This window comes from Myodes glareolus, chromosome 10, assembly GCF_982192425.1.
Source record: "Myodes glareolus chromosome 10, mMyoGla1.1, whole genome shotgun sequence".
NCBI classification, from domain to species: domain Eukaryota; kingdom Metazoa; phylum Chordata; class Mammalia; order Rodentia; family Cricetidae; genus Myodes; species Myodes glareolus.
In genome coordinates this window covers 67958979-67980318 of record NC_142035.1, presented here as the reverse complement: position 1 = coordinate 67980318, position 21340 = coordinate 67958979, and the positions used below count along the sequence as shown (strand labels likewise).

General features: G+C 35.2%; 1 protein-coding gene and 1 pseudogene across 1 annotated transcript; one reads left to right on the top strand and one right to left on the bottom strand.

Annotated features, from left to right (window-relative positions):
• Positions 1 to 277: 277 nt before the first annotated feature.
• On the bottom strand, positions 278 to 756 carry LOC148120689 (olfactory receptor 4K2-like; annotated as a pseudogene).
• A 12814-nt stretch (positions 757 to 13570) lies between these two features.
• LOC146892556 (olfactory receptor 4F21-like) lies at positions 13571 to 14506 on the top strand. The gene has a single exon (XM_085697269.2). It carries the CDS (start codon positions 13571 to 13573, stop codon positions 14504 to 14506), a length of 936 nt encoding a protein of 311 aa, XP_085553395.2.
• Positions 14507 to 21340: the final 6834 nt, after the last annotated feature.

Below are 21340 nucleotides of genomic sequence, written 5' to 3'. Positions count from 1 at the left end.
AATATTCTAACAATGTAAAATCATAAAATATGTACTAAAATACATATGCTAGCATTGTAATCTCTTCATAGCATTTCTAATCTCTTTGTTTCTTAAAGTGTAAATGACTGGGATCAGGAGAGGTGTGATGAAAGCATAAAACACTGCCAGAAACTTGTCTATTTGGCTAACTTGATGACAAATGGAATATGACAGAAAAAAAACTGTCCAATTCCTGGGATCTACAAAAGGGCAGTTTTACAGTTATAACAATTTACAATTATAACTAATAGGCTTATTATTGGATACATATCATTGGCACAAAGCCAATGATCCATGATGCCATCACTAATCCAATGCACGTATGTCTGTTCATGATGCTGGAGTGATGGATTGGCTTACAGATGAGCACATAATGGTCATAGGACATTGACACAAGCACTACATCTCGCCCCCTCCAAAGAAGTGTCCAAAGGAAATCTGACCGTGCACCCTCCAAAGGAGATAGTCTTTTTTCCTTAAGGAAGTCTGTGATCATCTTATATGTAGTGACAGAGGAAAGACAAAAGTTAATGAACAAGAGATTCATCAACAGGAAATAAATAGGGGAATGGAGATGAAGGTCAATGATGATGATGACTACAATAAATATTTTGCCCAAATAGTGATTAAATAAAGTGAACAAAATATCACTAAGAAGAAGGCCTGGAGCTTCCAAGATTCACAAAGTCCAAGAATAATGAATTCAGATACCTCAGACTGGTTTAGTTCTTCCATTTAGTTCAGTTTAAAATTAATTTAAAGAAAACTACACAGGATTAAATTCTGTGAATATCAGAGGATTATATTAAAGGAATTTCTCTAACTGCTCTAATGGCAGTGACTGATCTCTGACATCTGTGTACACCATTCTCTCTAAGAGTCATACCTGGTGTGTCCTAGAATCCCTGCTTTCATTTATTTACACAGATTATTTCTTGTATACGGGTATAAGAAGAAATGTATGCTAATGCTAATGACCATTGATAAAAATGGCATATTGTTCTGAAATACAACTGAAATATAATTATGTAAACTGTAGAATTATTTTAGTAAAATATTGATTTTACATGTTCAAAATACATTTTTGACATAGTTGTTGTAAGATGAAACACAAAGGAAAACAACTGTACTTTGTAAAGTTGTGATAAATTATATATAAAACAATAAGGAAATCTTTAGAGAAAAGTAACAAAGTCAGGTGCTGTCAAAAGTAGATATGAAACTGAGCACATAAGCATAATAAAATATTCTTAATCTTCTTTCTTGAATTTATCATATCCTATATGTGTCATATTATTATTAAGTAAACAGGTACGAGTGGTGAAGGAGACTCCAAATGAGGAAACCTAATCAATTTGATACTGTATATGTAAAATAAATGTGAATTTTTGTTTTATTTTATTTATTTACTTTTTTATTAAAAATTTCCACCTCCTCCCATTTACCTCCCTCTCCCCCCATTTCCCCTTTTCCCCTTCTCCAGTCCTAAATGTGAATTTTTGAAAAAGAATATGTTTGGTAGTTACATGATAGGAAAATAAAGTCCTATATTAATTTAAAATACTAGAATAGTTCTTTAGTTAATCTTAATAATTATATGATTAGTGAGTGCATGAATAAACAATTTAGTAATAATTAGAGTAGTAGTACTAGTTGATAAAATTGTCAACATTGTTTCACAATGACAATAGTTAATTGCTTATGAAAGTTGAAAAGTAAGATATTTAGCTACCTGAGATAAAGTCATGACTATGGAGAGAAATGTTCTCTGATCATGAATTTCAAAGGTTCTGGACTCTGTACAAAAATACTGAAAAACACAAAGGATACCCAATTATAGTGTATCAGGAAGCCTAGCATTAAGAAAGCTTATTTGGGAGTTGGAGAGATGACTTAGTAGTTAAAAGCCCTGGCTGATCTTCCAGAAAAGAGGACCTGAGTTAAATTTTCAGAATCCACATGACAGCTTATAATCATTTAAGCAAACGTAATTTAGACAGAGTATACACAATTTAACATTAAATTTCTAGTGAAAAGAAAATAGCCTATTAGAAACTGAAATCTGGAAGTCAACATAGAGTTAAATGCAAAAAAACTTGGGTAAAAAGCAGGGGTTGAACAGGTGTCAAGTTACTTCCAAGTTAGTGGACCCTAAGTATCTGAAACTGCGGCAACCTCTCTACTCTGTTCCAGAGAACAATGTCTCCATCATTTCTATGTGTTTGTAATTTTTTTTACTGACTTTCAAGTTCCTTAGACTGAAAAATTATAACTTTTAAAAGAGGTTTATGTCCCCTATGTTCACCAATGGAAGTTATTTTTGGCTACTCAGGGTAAATGATATATACAAGTTCATTAGGTTCCTTATAGTTGACTTTCAAGCATGTCCAATGTAGCAAAGGTAAATCTTTATTCCAAAAGAACACACTTCTAAACACTGAAGGCATAAAATTGAGCTTGACAAAAAGAGTCAAACCAGGAAAATCCAAATGAAAAAAATCATTGTCTTCTCAGAACATATTCATAAATTAAAATTGCTTCTTTCAGAATCATATGAGGATTAACTCTGTGTCCCTGTCAATCTCTCTGACTTATATATTCCCGTTACGTTTAGCAAGTGTGTGCCTAATTATCACAACATCAGGAATGTGCCAGCCTGCATAGCATGTATTCTTTAACATTATCCCATTTGCTTCTGTGATTTTACTCAATTTCTTGAGTTATTTCCACAATCATAATTTTCCTCCCTATTCTCTCTCTCTCTCTCTCTCTCTCTCTCTCTCTCTCTCTCTCTCTCTTTCTCTCTCTCTCTCTGTTTATCTCCCTCTCTCTCCTATATATTAATAATCAATTGTTAATTATTTGAAATTTTCTTATTATACTCACCTCTGTGCCTGCAAGAAATACCTTACTCTGTGAAACTATGAATCCTGGTGGTTCACAATCAGTGAGTCTTCAAATAAATCACCCAAAAGATATTCTTACCTAAAGCAAAATATTCTTCTTGATGCTTATAAATATCATACATTTCAAGACAGTTTGACAAAAATTTTGATACTTCTGAAATCTCTGTGAGAGTTCAAAATCCTCCCTATTAATATGTGTGGTAAAATGGATTAAAATATTGAAGAAGTATCTTAAATATTGTAGAGAAGGGGATTAAGAAGAAATAAACAACTGTGTATAGAAATATTGTATGGAAATAAACAACTATGTATAGAAATATCAGAGAGACATAATATCCGAACAATTATTTTTACATGATAAGTCACTGTTCTTAGTCACAATAGAACTCCAAAACTGTAGCAGAATAAGGTAAAACAATCATTTTCTGCTGTGTCAAGGGTTCATGGAAATGTTTAAGCCTTATATTTAGTGCAGAGTAGCCTCATGGCTACTATCTATATCTTATTCCTTTGACCTTGGAGGTTCAGAATTGAGAATATCATCAGGCAATGCATCTATCTATTGTTAACGTTAAGAAAAGTAGAGTGCAGGTATGAAGCAAAGCTTTAGATGGCAATGGTTAAGCATGACTTTAAAACATTTCCTTCTTTGTTGTTTCTAGAGCTAATATATTAACAGACTGAAGTGTTATTTCTCTAAAGATGCTACATGACTTTTATCAAAAGGAGCAGATGATTATCTTTGCAGACTGATCCACTTAACTTATCATCAGTTCAGTCATGCTTGCATAAAAAATCAGAGAGGAACAAAATACTATTCCTATCTCAAATGTTTCTGTGTTAATAAAAACAATTTCTGTGTGCAACATATCCAGTTTTAAAAATCTCTGTGTGCAGGTTATGAAGATCAACACTAAAACACTTGTTTTAGTACATGCCCCACCAAAATAGGTATAAAAAGAACAACTAAATCATTATTAATATTAATACTATTTAGGATAATAAATTATTAAGATTATCCTAAATAACATTAATAAGAATATTGTTAATGAATGATATTTTTATATATAAGAGCAATCACTGGGCCATGACCATCTAATTACAGACAAACAAAATAATATGTTTTAAATTTTATTATTTCTGAGTCTTATTAACACTATGTGTTCTTTATTTTTTTTAGTTATAGTAATGAATCTATGATTAGTAATGAATATATAGCCTGAGGTAACTAGAGAAAGCAGTATATAGGATGAAATTCATGGCTGGCAAATATATTACCAGTGTGGTCCTGGATCCTTGACAAGACACCTAATATTAACATATTCCAAATTCAGTGTGATTTCTAATTTCTCTCTAGATACTCATCCTTTTGTCTAGAGATATTTTTAACTCTTACCCCTCATCAAATAAGCGCCTTTTTTTTGTGGCAGATAAAGAGTATTACAGACACCAACCGCTGTTCAAAATAAAGAACAACACACCGGTGGGACGCAAAACTGTTCCTACACCAAAAGCTCAGATGAAGTCAAGGAAGATTGGGCAGAAGGTTTTAAGAACCAAACAACGAACAGCTCTTCGCTGTGTCACACTTTGGGGCTGGAGAGATGGCTCAGAGGTTAAGAGCATTGCCTGTTCTTCCAAAGGTCCTGAGTTCAAGTCCCAGCAACCACATGATGGCTCAAACCATCTGTAAACGGGGTCTGGTGCCCTCTTCTGGCCTGCAGGCATACATACAGGCAGAATATTGTACACATAATAAATAAATAAATACTTTTTTAAAAGAGCCAAACAACGAGGAATCCTGCTATAAGTAATGTCTTCTATATATATTAAGGAATCTATTAGCAATAAATCCCAACAATATGGTCATCTAAAAAGACATATATGATGGCCAGTGTGGACTAGAGACATCTCACAATCCCCATCCCTAGGTGAAGAACATTTGCACACACATCATGCACATTAACTCATGCATACATATACACATACAAATTAAACAACATATATTGAATTTTAAAAAAACAAAGAACTAAGCCTCTAAACTCCATGAGGAACTAAATTCAATATTTATTACAAAATTTCTCGAGAAAAGTAAATAAGAATATATTAGGTATACATTATGGCATTATAGCTATTCATTTTGGAATTAAACAGCATTTTTTAAAATGAGTTTTTGACTATGGATTCTTGTCTTTTTGCCTAAGAATAAGTGTATAATTTTTCTTTAGGCATGTTTATCTTTTCCTTTATGTTAATGCAATACTGTGTAAAACCATGCTTGGATTCAAAACTTTATAATTAATACACTGAATATTAATTTTAAGCCATTCACATTAGCTGTTATTTAGGTTACAATGGAGTAAATTTGAAATAGTAAACAGTATATTGTATATAATATACATTGCTTAGCATTTATGACTATCGATGTGTAGTGTTAGTTTTGTTTACACGTTTTTTGTTTTCTGAAAGATGTGTAGCATTTAGCAAACCTAGCATTAACAAGTAAATAAAGACCATTTGCCTGAATTCTTCATTAGAAACAAGAAATCTAACTCAATTATTTGAAGATGAGTTGTATTCTTATCTAGTCACTTAATAAAAATATTATATAATTATATCAAAATTTTAATACAGAAATAAAATAGATATATATGAGCTGAGAAAAATTAAAATGGGCATAAATTTATATTTAAATACCATAGCAATGATACAAAAGAAAAATGGACTGTCATGAAGCAACTGTATTTGAATATTAGATAATATTACCTTGATAATCTTTGTCTATATTTGAAATGTATAGCTATATATAGAATATAAATGTTAAGCAATATTGATGACTTTAAATGTAAACACTAATTGCATTAATTTTGATATCACATGTTCCATACAATATTTCTTGAATATTCGTGTAGTTGAACTGGCTATCATAATGTCAGAAGACATAAACACAACTCACAAAGACAAGACTTTGCCTCATAAGTGAGATCTGAGCTTATATAAAATAACATGAAAGCAAAAAGGGACAATATGGGATGTGTGGTGTGGAAATGGGAAAGTTTGAATGGGAAGTGGATGACAGAGTTTAATAGAGGTGTTTAATATTATATGATATATAAGTATATGGCATTGTCATAATTCAATCCATTGTTTTATGCAATTAATATGTTAACATAAATAATTAAAATTAAATGATACTCAATGAATTTGTTAGCAGCTTCATGGTTTTCAGTAACATTGGTCAAAATGATATATACATTTACTGTGTAATAAAATATCAAGTGTTGTTTATCTTTAAAAATATTCTACTTTGGTTTCCTTTAATTCCTCATCAAATACTTACTGAAACCGCTAGTATTTCTCTCTTTGATGCAATGGGATTATGAAGTACAATTCCCATGGTAAATGACCTGGAGACTTAGGTAACCAGTCATCAGTTGGTCACCAAATGCTGTTGTCAGGTTGTAGGTAGTTAGAACATTGATAAGAAGTAATAAACATGCAGTATCTAAGAAGAAGACACTTTCTAAAATATAAAGTAATAGTGGAAATACTGCTTTCTAGTATTTGAGGACACCTGGTAAGCAGACATCAATACCATTCTGCATTAGCAGTAACTTTCCTTGTACAACTAACACACAGCATTTCTATAACATGCAGAGAGCCCCATCTTCAATACTATTTTTCTTTCAGACATATTTGTTAAGCATCCTTTCATGCTGTTTCCCAAAACAAATTTAGAAGTTGTATTGTATAACCCTAGATTTCATTTCAATTTTTGGAACAAATTGGGGGTCTGAGTTATAACAAGAAGATGTTGAAAATAGTTTTATCAAGACAGACAAGATGAAAGCAGGAAAAGGGCCAATGCAATTATTCTAAGTACTTGACCATCTTACACAGAAAGAGAAATTATGAATACGGTGGCTGTTAGGGATTTCAAACAGAGGATAGGTATTAGAAGACTCAGGAAATATTCCATTTATGGTCTACATTTGATTTTTTTGTTTTGCTTGTTGTGTGTTTGAGCTTGGTCTGTCATAGTCTTAGTAGTAGGACAGTTTGAACACAGCAAAAAACTTAGACTTTAAATTTTACTCTAATTACTTCCATTGTAACCTATATATTTTATTTTTTTTCTACCTTCTCTACTATTATCTTTCTTCGTCCATGTCCCTTCTCCTTTAGCATCAATCAAAGAGCTGATCTGTGTTAAAAATAACTAGCCATGAACTGCTCCTACATGTGAGTTTTTTTTTTATTGCTGATGAGTCTGATATTGAGAAAACTCTTGTAGAGTGACATATATTTAGGAGAAAACAATTTTTCTCTAATTTTAAATCATTATTATAACATTAAATGCTAGGTTGGATAAATCTGAAATCCCTTCACTGACTTTGCAAATCTGTTCTTCCTTAATCTAGTATTTTGTATTTACAAACCCACCTTTGGTTAATGTTGATACAAGAATCTTTTAAATTGTTTAAACAACACAAGAATATAGAATTTAGGCAGGGAAAGCCACTTAGATGTCTACCTATTAGCCCACATCATCGCTGGTGTTATTTGGTGTTTTTTCTTAAAGAATGTCTAAGCTTGATATGTCCACAAATAGTCATATTACTGGTTTTATTACTCTCTTGTTTTTCAGGTAAGTATAAATCTTCATAGAGTAGCCTGTATAAATCTATTTTGATGATTTTTAAAGTATAATATTTCATTGTATGTATTTTCTGAAATTAATAATTCATTATTTACAATTTTAAACTATAGTCTGTGTGTGAATATATTTGTCACATATTTAATATTCAGTCTTGTAATAATAGCTACATGTTAAAATCTTATAAATATCAATTTATAGTACAAATGCAATCTACAAAATTAGAATTTATTTACAGCCTTAAAAATGTTGAGGCTCTTTTGCTCATCCATCTCTTCTTCCTTTACAAATCTCTCATTTTCTCCCCATATTGATTGGCAAAACAGTAAGATTATGACTAGTGATGGATATGGGGAACTATTTAACTTGTTAACTGTGTGTGTTAATCTCATTGTGAGATTTCTATGCAAGTGGTACTATTTTTCCAGTCAGACACTTTACTTGGCAACATGTTAACAATATTATGAGTGTTTATATTCTGAATAAATGATGGCTATATTTTTATACTTATGTATACAATATCATCAGTCAGAAAATACTGACTGATTTTTCAAGTGAAAACACTTGGAAGGTATAAACAAGGAAGATAAGAAATAAAGCGTTTTGTGAAAACTCTGTTAGAGTTTCATTTTTTAAAACTTAAACCATGGGTTTTAATCATCCATACAATAAAACATACTGAATATGTATATTTTGTATTCCAGAATATCAATATCTTAAACTTATAGATAGCATTTAATTCCTTTAGCGTTTTGATTATAGGTCCTTTACAAAAGACGTCTCTTCTAGCTGAGCACAGTGTTCTAGTGTCCCTGTTCAGTCCTGCTCTATTTCATCTGGTATTTACAATATAAATTCTCCACCTGTGCCCATATAGGAGGGGCTCCTTGTCTCATCTTTGCAATTGTTTCCCTTTGATTTTGATACTTACAAGATGTTTGTAAAGAACAGTGTGCCCAGCCTGCCTGACTCAAGTCACTCTGAGCATGCCATCATTTATTTTAATTTATTGTTTTAATTTCATTCCTAGAGCATCTTAATGCAAGGAGCCAGGTATGAAGTAAGTGATGATGTGAAAATGACCGTAACAAAGAGGCTAAAGGAGAACTTGCTCGTATCTGTAAAGTGGGGAATTCAGATGTAGGATATTCAGTTACCCCCTGTTTTGCAACATGTTGATTCACTGAGTCTTCATCTTACTGTTCCAGGTAAACTGGAGGGTGGGACCCCCAGGACATGCTGTTCCCTTCACTGATATGAATATGTACCACTGCACTTGCCTTTTAAACGAGTGCTAAATATTTGAACTTAGGTCCTCATGCATGCAGAGCAAGCACCTTACTCAGTGAGTCATCCCAGCAGCCTTTTTTCTGTTTAATATGGAAATGATCAATTGAAGTCAACTAACGTTTATGATAGAAAGCAAATATAGCTTGCATGTTTTATTTCTTACATTTTGGTATGAAGAATTCATCCACTCCCTAATACCATATATTTTTCTGCTGTGCTAGGACAGACTACATGATGTCCTTTCTATTTTTGTATATGACTATTTGAAAGTATTAATTATGATAAAGATACTGTTTATTAAACTTCAGACTCTTATTATTGGCTTCAGAAAAAAGTTCTAAACAAAGATCCAAAATTATGTCTCCCTTGTCCGCCATTCTGATCTATTAGTTGAACAGATAAACGAGTTAAGGAAATTCTTAAATAACTTTCTAATGACTATAAAATTGTATGTATTTAATTCATTCAGAAATATTCTTAATTGTTTAATTGCTTATGTCTTTTCAGTGTTCTGTGACCTAATTAATCAAGACTCTCAGTTGGAGAGGTAAGCAGAGCTATCTGATGCTGATTAGAAACAGCAGAATATGGAGGAAAACAATGCAGTCACTTTACATTTTTGATATGGGAAAATATGAAGAAAGGAAACCAAAAGCATCATCAACAGGTACAAAACGTGAAACACTGAAATTGCTTATTAGTAAAACCTGTGAACCTGGAAAGTATATGTCAAGAGCAGAAGCAGTCTGTGGTGTGACTATTCAATTTGTCTGGGAGAATGGTAATAATACAAATGAACAGATTTGATTAGCCTATGTGACTACAAATTCAGGTTTTATAGATTAACTTAGCCCTAGAAAGTCTTCTTTACAAATATGAAATATTTATCTTTGGACATTGGACTCTTGATTCAAAGTTAAAACTAAAGGTAAATAATTTAATAGTAAGATATTAATTAAACTGAGTATCATGGTGCTGAAAGAAGCAAAGCAGGACAAGTCTAGGATGAGTGAATCACACCAAATTATTAAGGGTTGAAATAGGAGGAACCATCACTTTATAAAAATAAAAACATGGAGAAAGGTTACATGCAATTTTTCTGAAAACTGGTTGAGAAAAATGCCAGACTGAATGTAGCTGCAGTCATCAGAAAGCCTTGTTTGCAATTGATCATAATGAGTAGAGTTCAGTTTTCCCACATGACTAGAGGAAATCTGGGAAAATAACTGATGACTTTGGTGAAGTTGGTCAACATGCACGCAGAGTGCTGGGCTTTGTTCACGTTTCCACTGTGCTGCATGCAAGATGTGGGCTTTATGCATCATAGCTGCAACACTCTTAAAAATAACAATAGCACTAACTACACAAATTAAATGAGGATCAAAAATACACTTTGTCCATAGGAAGGTGTTTTTCCCTATTTAGAGGTAATGACTTTCTGGAAAATTACTGATTTGGAATTATATGCCCAAATTTCAATGAAAAATAGAAATATCACTACATGTTAAAAAATAAACCCAGATTTCATATTCCTGATGTGAGATAAAGCTGTAATCCTTAAAAAACTGGGTTGGAGATGATTAAAAGACAGGAGAACACGTGGTTATAAGAGCTTCATGAAGTCAAGAAGGCAAAGCTTTAGAAACATACAAAAGCAAATTAATAAAATTAGAACTAAATCCTGTAGAGAAATGCAGTAAAACAGTAAGTGAAAATTGATTGCTATAGAAAATATTCGGAATAGTTTCTCTCAAGGAACACAGTGTCCAAGGCCATTGAATGATAGGACTGACTGAACACTAGGGATTGCTGAGGAATGTCTGGCAATAAAGAAGAGTAGTTACAATGGACATCACTTCAGAGATTTTTATGTTAACGAGTGTATAAAACCTATAGGATACATAAGCTGGAGGTTGTTTGATTGGAAGATGTTTGGAGTATATTTCAAAGTAAAAACCATAATAGCATAGTTCTGTAGTCAAAAGAAATATGTTTTCCAAATTTCTAAATGTAAGTCCTGAACCTGACACTTTATTCTTCTGTAAATGTGGAGATTTATTTATTTATTTTTTATCTAGACTTTAAAATTTCTGCAGCCAATCTTTAAACTACTATTTTTTTAATTTATAAAAGTTTATTAATTTATGAAAGTTTCCATTTCCGCCCCTCCTCCCAACACCCTCCCACTCCCCCCACTCCCTCTCCTCCTCCCTCTCTAAGAGCAGTCAGGGTTTCCTGCCCTATGAGAAGTTCAAGTTCCTCCCCCCTCCCTCCAGGTCCAGGAAGGTGAGCATCCAAACAGACTGGATCCCAAAAATCCAGTATATGCAGAGGAAACAAGTCCCCGTGTCATTGTCAATGACTTCTCAGAAAGACCCCGTGCCAGCCACATTCAGAGAATCCGGCCACATTCAGAGACTCTGGTTGGATCACGTGCTCGTTCAGTCCCAGTCCAACTGGTCTTGGTGAACTCTCATTAGATCAGTCCCCTTGTATCAGTGGGTGAACGCACTCCTCACAGTCCTGCCTTTCTTGTTCATGTTCTCCCTCCTTCTGCTCCTCATTTAGACCTTGGGGGCTCAGTCCAGTGCTCCAATGTGGGTCTTTGTCTCAATCTCCATCCATTAACGGGTGAAGGTTCCCTCTGATCTTGCCTTCTTTGCACATTTTCTCTTTTCTTCTGCTCCTCGTTTGGACCTAGGGAGTTAAGTACAGTGTTCCAATGTGGGTCTCTGTCTCTATCTCCATCCATCGCCAGATGAAGGTTCTATGGTGATATGCAAAATATTTTTAACATATAAATTTAGATCAAGAACAGAGAATGTATACAAAATTCTACATGGTATAAGATTTAATGTACTTGCTAACCTTATCTGCACAAAAGAAGTACATAAAAATGTTATGCATTGATATATAATTTTATAACTAATAACACGTTTACTTTTACAGTCACTGAATGTTGATGTCTAAGCCGGACAATGATAAAAGTGTCACAAGCCAAATATTTTTTTAAAAAAATCATCTCAATTTGAGTAGGTAATGTCCATGATAAGTTGTATAGAAAAAGGAAAACATACACATGTAAGATATGAATTATTTTAAAAACAAAAAACAGTAATGCAACTTATCCCATTGGTATAGGTATACATTCAGATAGGATTTCAAAACTACACTGCAGTGAAAACAAAAATAAAACAGATCTAAATAACAAGACAAAAAGAAAACTAACCAAAATAAATGAATAACAATAGCATAATATGAACAATCATCAGTAATACCAGTAATATTAGGAAAGTCAAAATTCTAAATCATCCTCTGAAAAAATAAGCAATTCAATTTGAAAGTCATAGGGCAATGAGAATGAATATCACTTCAGAAGAAAATAAATACAGATGCCCAAATGACATATAGAAAAATATTCATTATTGGGGATGTTGAAATTCTTCAATAGAAAAGACCATTTGCTGTTATTATAGAGAACTCATGTTAAATTCCCATCACCCAGAAAGTTAGTCATAGACTGTAATAATACATAGACTGGGATCCTCAGGTCCCAGAGGATCAAATGCCCTCTTCTAACATCAATGTGGATTGCACATACATGGAACACATATTGATTTGCAGACAAAATAGTCCATAAAAGCAAGAAAATAAATACTTAAAATTCTCTGCTAATACCATAAGCCACAAGTGAAACAGAAATCAAAACTGCAATGAAATCACAGTATCATGTACTAGAAAAGCTACTATCAAATCAAAAAAATTCAGTGAGAATGAAGAATAGGGTAAAAGTCCACTTTTGTGAACTTGTGATGAGAATGTTCATTTAGCAACTGTATTGAATCATAGACATTTCTCAAAAAGTTAAAATAGGGCTGCAATAATTATCCATTATTTTACTTTGGGTTGTATATTATGCAAACAAATTGAGCATACCAAAGAGATTCATGATATTACATATTTATGACTGTGCTATTTACAATAGCTTACACACAGAAATAACGAAAATATAATTAAATATTAGTCATACAAAGAAAGGAATTTTGTCGTTTGCATCATGATGGAAAAAGTGCAAGGCACTGTTTTAAAGGAACTGTCAGAGAGAGAAACATGTCCAACTTCTCATCATTGATGGAAAATGTCAAAGAAAAAGTAAGACTGTAAAAGAGTAATCAATAAAGATTTGGGAATGACAAAATGGGAGACTAAAAAGACTGAAATGAACAAATTAAATGTGTATAAAAATAGCTTTGCCCCTAAAAAGCTCCATTCCATCAGTAAAAGAGTTCATGAAAAAATAATTTACAAAATAGTACAAGAACACATTTTTATGGATATTTTCTGTCATCTGAAATGAATAGACACTCAAAACACTTAGAAAACAGTTCAGGGAACATATTTAGAAATTCTGCAAAACAAACTTACTATAACAGAATATCTGATAGTAGAATACATAGGAGAAACCCCATTTGCTTTCCTTTACCATATTTATGCTTGTATTTCCTTAAAGGCACTATCGTGAAAGTTTTATTATTTTTCAGTTGCTTATTGTTTTGCTATCCAACTCAGAGTTTTTTTTCTTGATTTTGATATTTAGAGAATCAAGACGTTTTGTAAGTTGAACATATGCCTTAGTATCTAAGCTACAAATTTTCATCATTTCCTAACAACAAGTGATTTGAAACTGCCCACGCCAATGGATCAACTAAATGACTCCATGGTTTCTGAGTTTGTGCTTTTAGGACTCTCTAGTTCTTGGGAAACTAAAATTTTTCTCATGCTGAATTTCTCTACGCTCTACTTAGGAATCATTGTGGGAAATCTCTTCATTGTTATTTTGGTAATTTCTGACTCACATTTACATTCACCTATGTACTTCCTGCTGGCCAACCTGTCCCTCATTGATGTTGGACTTTCCTCTACCACAGTTCCCAAGATGATCTCAGATCTTTTGAAAGAACACAGAGTAATTTCTTTCCACAGTTGTATGACTCAGATATGTTTTATTCACATTATTGGAGGAGTGGAGATGGTGCTGCTCATAGCCATGGCATTTGACAGGTACACAGCCATCTGTAAGCCTCTGCGCTACCTGAGCATCATGAGCCCTAAAATATGCATCTCATTTGTAGTCACTGGCTGGGTCACTGGTGTCGTCCATGCCCTGTCCCAGTTCTCTTTTGTTATAAGCCTGCCTTTTTGTGGTCCTAACAAAGTTGACAGCTTTTACTGTGACTTTCCTCGGATCATACAACTCGCTTGCACTGATGGAGACAAGTTTGAGTTTGTTGTTGCTGCCAACAGTGGCTTCATGAGCATGGGGGCCTTCTTCCTGCTTCTGCTCTCCTATGTCTTCATTTTGGTCACTGTCTGGAAAAGGTCCTCAGGTGATTTGTCCAAGGCACTTGTCACTTTGTCAGCACACATCACTGTAGTTGTTCTTTCTTTTACTCCATGTATGTTTCTCTATGTTTGGCCTTTCCCCACATCATCAATTGATAAATACCTGTTTATTGTTGACTTTGCTATCACACCTGCCCTGAATCCTGTCATCTATACACTTAGGAACAAAGATATAAGGGTATCAATCCAAAGATTATACAAAAGGGTTGGTTATGACAAATTTTGCTGAGTAAATCTGGTGTGGGACCTCTAAAAGCTTATGAACAATTGTATAATGTAAGTTTCCACTAAGGCATATGTTCCATAACTTGTAACCAACACACATTCATTACCACAGACCATTAGTGTCTTGCTCCTTTTTCTTTGAGAAATTAGAATACATCAGTATTCTAAAAATGCAGTATGGATAAATAAATGTATTTTTTAGTCTGTTTAAACAATCTATAGTGATCAAAAATGAACACCAAATTTATTTATGTAAATAAATTAATAATCACAATGTGTAGTTCTCTATAAAGGACTAATGTCTTTGTAGTTTAAGTGGTGTTGTCTCAAAAGCAAACACAGAATTTAAATTTGAAAGTGAATAATTTATTCAGAAGTGGGTTCATGGTCATCAGTGGGAAAGTGACATATTAGTATCTTCTACTGGCTCTGCCCTAATGATGACTATATAGATGCTGTAATTTAGAATTATTTCAATTTTAAGATAAAGTATTCAGTGTAGTTCTTTATTTTGTAAATGCACTTTATTTCTTCGATTTGTCCAATCTGCCTCCTAGAAAATTTTCTCTGTGCAGTTTAGAAAATCTGAAAAAGTGGTCAAGCAGAGTGGATGATTAATACACTAGAAGAATCTAACCATCAAGTAAATGAAAGGTCATATCTAAAGGCTAGGTAGCTTATAAACTACACGTTAAATATTTTCACTTTAATCATGTGGCACTAAGTTATACACAGGCATGAAAAAATCTATCATCTGAAAAATCTTTGATTTGATACTTTTTGAGTCTCTAAAAAGTACTGACTGTTGGTGTTCTTTCATTCATATGCACAGCCCAGCAAGGAAATGGCCAGTAGAGTAGTCTAAGGAGCAGGGTTAGATACCATCCCTTATAAACTGAAATCATCTGACTTCTACAGGGACAAAAATAGACATCCGAGTTTGAAATTAAAGTTCTAGATAAACACAAAATAATGTCATTATACACATATGCACAAATTAAATAATTCACAGAGAAAAAGAGGAACAAGGGGAAAAAGGCACATCTGAGAAAAGGCCACTGAGATTGATCTACATTTGAAAGGGTATAAAAGCTATTATCCCTGCAAATAATACAGCATGATTCTGAATGAAGAGGATTTCATCTTACTGGGTAAAGCAAGGATTCTGTTTTGGGCTGTTTCTGTTTTTGTTACTGTTGCTTTTTTTCTAAATAGTCTAAAAGTCTACTTAGACTTTTTTCATATAGTTTTCCTTCCATTTACTCCCTCCAGTTCTTTTCTATCTCCCCCGCGTCTTTCTCATATTAGGAAATGAACACTCACCTGAGGGATAACAATAAGATAAGATTAGGGCAAAACAAACAGGAAAAGAGTCCAAGAACAGACCTACAGAAACCACTGATATGTACATTAAAGATTCCCATAAGAGCAGACATCAGAAAACCATAATATATTCATAAAACCTATAGTACAAAAAACAATGGCTGAATAAATAAGTAAAACATAACAGTATAGATCTTTTAAAAAAATCACTGAAATGACGAAAGACCCCCAATGATGCAGGTAAGTTCATTTTCTGTTGACCACTGACTGTTGGGCATGTGATTTTCTTAAGATAGTGTGCTTCTCTAGAGAACTCCTTTGGAGAAAGGTAATTTTCATTTACAAGTGGTTATCAGTTGGAGATATCTTCGGGGTTAGTGATGATGCCTGTGTTCTCTTGCAGGTCCCATTCAGGCTGCAGGTTTCTAAGGGGGAAATGCAGTCTGAACCAAAAAACAGCAGTCCTGGTTAATATGTGATCTGTGTTTTGTGCCTACAGCCTATGTCTTACAACACAGATGGTCTCTCTTTACTTTCTGGCTTCAAACACACCACCTGCCAGCTCTGCTGTGTTTGAAATTTCACTGTTCTGTACTAAAGTCCCAAGGAAAGAAGGAAAAAAAACATGCCTGTGTTAAAGACTATTAGACATAAAAGCAAAGAATAATCAGCCTATATCCACAATCCCATAGAAGCTAGGAAACAAGGAGTACACTAAGAGAGACATACATGGTCCCCCGGGGAAGGGGAATTAGACAAGATTTTCTGAGAAAATTGGGAGCATGTGGGGTAAAGAAAGGGCAGGAGGGAGAGGGAGGGGAGAAAGGAAGTGAAGAAGAGAGCAAGAAGGAATGGGATGGTTGAGATGGGGGAAGGACAGAGAGGGAGAGGAAGGAAAGAGATATCTTGACAGAGGGATCCATTATGGGGCTAGGGAGAAAACAAACAGTAGGGAAATTCTCAGGAATTCACTCACTAAGAACCTAAGCAATAGTGGAGAGGGTGACTAAACTGGTTTCCCCTGTAACCAGAACCTTTCTCCAGCATTTGATGGAAGCAGATGCTGACATCCACAGCTAAGTACTGGAATCAGCTTCTGAAGACCAGTCCATGAGAGGGAGGAGCAAAGGGGTCATGACCATAATGGGATACCCACAGAACCACCTGACCTGAGCTAGTGAGAGCTCATTGACTCTGGACTTAACATTGCAGAAACTTACATAGGACCAAACTAGTTCTACTGAATGTGGTGACAGTTGTGTCTTGGGAAGCCTATGAGACCACTGGCAGTGGCACCAGAATTTATCCTTAGGGCTTGAACTGGCATTTTGGAATCCATTATCTCTGGAGGGATACCTTGCTCAGGCTAGATATAGCAGGAGGGGGTGGGGGACCTTGATCCTACCTCAAAGTGATGTGTCAGAATTTGTTGACTCCACTTGGGAAGCCTTACCATTTGTGAGGAGTAGATAGGAAGCTGGGATCCTGGGAAGGTGGGGAAAGCAAATGGAGGAGAGGGAGTAGGAAGTGGCCTAATTATGATAATAAAATGAGAAAAAAAAATCGTTTTTTGTATTTATTTATTTTTATTGAGAAGTATGTTTTTCTCCTTCCCCCTGCCTTTCTCCCTTCTCTCCTTCTCCCCTCTCCCATGACACCCATGTTCACAATTTACTAAGAAGATCTTTTCTTTTTTGCCTTCCTATGAAGATTCATGTATGTCTTTCTTAAGGTCCTCTTTGTTGTCTAGTTTCTCTGGAGTTGTGGGCTGTAGGTGTATTTTTTTGATTTACGTCTAAAAGATACTTATGGGTGAATATATATTATATTTGTCTTTCTGGGGGCAAATGGATTGATATAGAAAAAATATATTGAATAAGGTAACTCAGACCCAAAAAAGACTTTTTTTTAAAAAAAAATAAATTTAATGATAAAAAAGGCTCTTTAAGACCATGGGCTGCAAAGATCACTTGGTAGTTAAGGAAACCATAGCACCCAGAATTCACACTGAGTTACTCACAAACACACACACACATACACACACATAAGCACATATACACATGTCCATACACACAGACATACCCAATACATATAGACACAGACACATGTCCATACACAGACATATACACACATACATGCATACATATATACGTGTCCAGAGACACAGACATACACACACACATATATACACATTTATACACACACATACACATGGACATACACACTGTCACATACATTAAAAATTAAATTAATCTGAAAACCAGGTTCTGCAAAGATGATTGCTTGACTTGAACTCCTGTGAGTCTAGAGAGCTGTGATGTTACCAGTCTAGGCCTACTGTGCTATCATTAGTCCACTTAAGAGCCATTCATTGACTTCTTCAGTTATCTACCTAAATTCCAGTCATGAGAGTGCTAGGTAATTATTTTTTTAAATGTACAAAAAGAACTTTAACTTTTACTAAGACTAAATTAGAGGACAATGCTTTAGTTAATGAGTAGAGATATTACCCACCTGATGTTCCCACTAATGTATTTTAACTCTGTTTTGATATTTGACCCTCTCTTGTTCTGTCAACATAAACACTTCATGAAACTGGTATGACATTGAAACATGGTTTTTAGGCAATTTGAAGCTGTAGTCCTGGGCCATGGTCACTCTTACTTGTTCTCAAACTATTTCTTTCTCCTGTTGAAATAGAAATGTGGTTTTGGTATATGTACTATATACATTCTTATGCTAAGCCCAAATGGAATTGAACAGCACTTTTAAGGCATTCTTATAGACAGTATGATAAATATGCTAAGAAAACAGTACTTTAAACATCATTCTTTTTTAATGACATAAATTTTTATTGATTCTTTGGAAATTTCACATTATGCACCCCAATCCTGCTCACTCCCAGTCCTTCCATATTCTCTCCTCACCCATGCAGCATCCACCTAAAAGAAATTCCCCCCAAAAAACTCAGTTAAAAACAAAGCAGAAAATAACCTTCTACTTTGTGTTTTCTATTTATTTATTTAGTCTGTTTCTCTGTCTTATCTGTCCTATCTATCTACATCTATCTAGCTATCTATCTGTCTGTCTGTCTGTCTGTCAGTCTGTCTGTCTGTCTATATATCCATCGATCCATCCATCGATCCATCCATCGATCCATCCATCCATCCATCCATCCATCCATCCATCCATCCATCCATCCATCTATCTATCTATCTATCTATCTATCTATCTATCTATCTATCTATCTATGGTTTTTCAATGCAGGGTGTCTCAGTAGCTATGGAGCCAGTCCTGGAACTCGCTCTTATAAACCAGACTGGCCTCGAATTCACAGAGATCTGCCTGCCTCTGCCTTGTGATTGCTGGGATTAAAGGCCTGTGCCACCACCACCCCCCAGCTCCTTTGTGCTTTCAACACCTCTTTACTCATTCTAATGACACTGGGGGCTGCTGTATGTCTCACAGCATACCCTATTGTCCAAACAATCACACCCGCAAAATGTTCATTACAATGAATCTGATTCTTTTGACATAACACCATCACTGGACCCTCACCCAAACTCATCTCCATTATTTTTGTGTTGTCCCAAGTCATGAGTATCCTGCAGTTATTCTTCCACAGGACCAGTCCCTTCATGCACTCTAACAGGTCATACATGGGGACCAACCCATGGACCAGAATATGTGTTTGGGTGTTTGGTCGCTCTAGGCCATTGGTAACACACCCTCTCAGACAAAAGCATAGTCTGCTCCTCTAGGATCATGCCATGGTGAGAGGTGAGATCAGAGTATAAGGGCCAGGTATCCCAAGGGTGGCAGGACCAACACCTCTGCTGCAGTGACCAGCAAGCAACAGGGACAGTTATCCCAGCTGCAGTGAGGGGTGTCACCATTCAGCATGACCTTAGAATTTCAATTCACATGGTTCCGATGACCCCCTATGGCAACACAAGTCATTGACATCATCACAGACCCCAGCCTCAGAAGAACCATAAGCATGGAAAGACTCTTGGCAGCACCTTGTGTTTGGATGTCACCATGGCAGCGGTCGAAGCAAAGGCAACCCAGAGCAGTATGACCCTGGCTACAGCAAGGCCTTAGGACACAGATATTGCTATACAGACCCCTGGCATCCACACAGCCTCTGGTGCTATCAGGAGTCATATACACTAGTAGAGACCCTAACAGCTGAATGGCCACAGAGGCAGACATGGCACAGACATGGTCCTGTGCAGTAGCTGGGACCAGACAACATCATAATCCTGTATGGCATCACAGGCCACATAGATCAGCATGACTCAAGTTGTGGCTTGGGTCACAGCCACAAATAGGGCCACAGGTTGTGGCCTTGATCCATACAATCCATGTGGCTTTCAGTGTTACCATGAGACACAGGTATCAACACAGGCCTCAGATGTGGTAGGGCCATGAAACCAGATATAGTTTCTGGTAGCACCCTGAGCTCAGATGTCACCATAACTCCAGGTGGCAGGGCAGACCACTCAGATTGGCATTGTCACCCTTGGATACCTACATGGAACCAGGAGGCAGCACAGAGCCCTGGTATCTGCATGCTCTTTGGTGGTAACAGCTGCCACAAACATCAGAACAGGCTCTGATTGCAGCAGAGCTGTGGACACAGACATGTTCCCTGCCATCTGCTGAAGTCAGATGAAATCATCTACCCTGGGAGCAGCACAGTCTACTAAAATCAACATCCACCAGTGGTGTCAAGACCCTTGTACAACAAAGTGACCACAGATGGCATCCAAGAATTTGAGTATCTCTGTGGTCTTGGTGGCAACATGGTTCATGTCCATCAACATAGACTCCAGCTGCACTAGGATCACCAGTCATGGTCCTAGGCATCTACTCAGCACCAGACATCACTCTGGTCCTGGGAAGCAAACAGGACACCAACATCAGGCCATTCCTCACCATGATTGCTGCTGCAGATCTGTTCTTACCACAGCATACAAACCATTCTGCTTTTCTTTCTCTCCCACATCTGCACCACATACTTGTTAATGATAAGGCTGCCCTGTGGGTGTTTTTCTCTTGCCTAAGCTACTTGGTACCAGGCAGGTCTGTTGATCTAAGTTATCATAAAAAAACTGATAATATTAAGCTTATAATAAGCCATTTTACAAAGAGAGGTTACTAGTAACTATTTACCTAAATAGAATAAATCTGTGTGAATGACAAGAACGTGAATATTTACACTGTTGTGTTCCTAAAACCCATAGATTAGATACAACCCTCATGTACTAAAGTGGACAGTAGATGAATAGATGTGCATAAAATGAAATAAAATTAGTAAATAAAATTACTAATACAATAACATATTTAATACCAAGTGAAGAGAGGAGAAAGCTTGAATCAAAAGGGAACATAATATGTGACTATGAAAATCAATGTCATATTGGCATAACACCTTATAATATGTCAGATATTACAGATATGTATAGCTTCTTGTATATGTAACAAAAACGATACACCATTTTATTGTAAA

What these genes read in the sequence shown, in the direction of transcription:
- LOC146892556 (XM_085697269.2), top strand. Translation starts at nt 13,571, where the DNA reads ATGGATCAACTAAATGACTCCATGGTTTCTGAGTTTGTGCTTTTAGGA.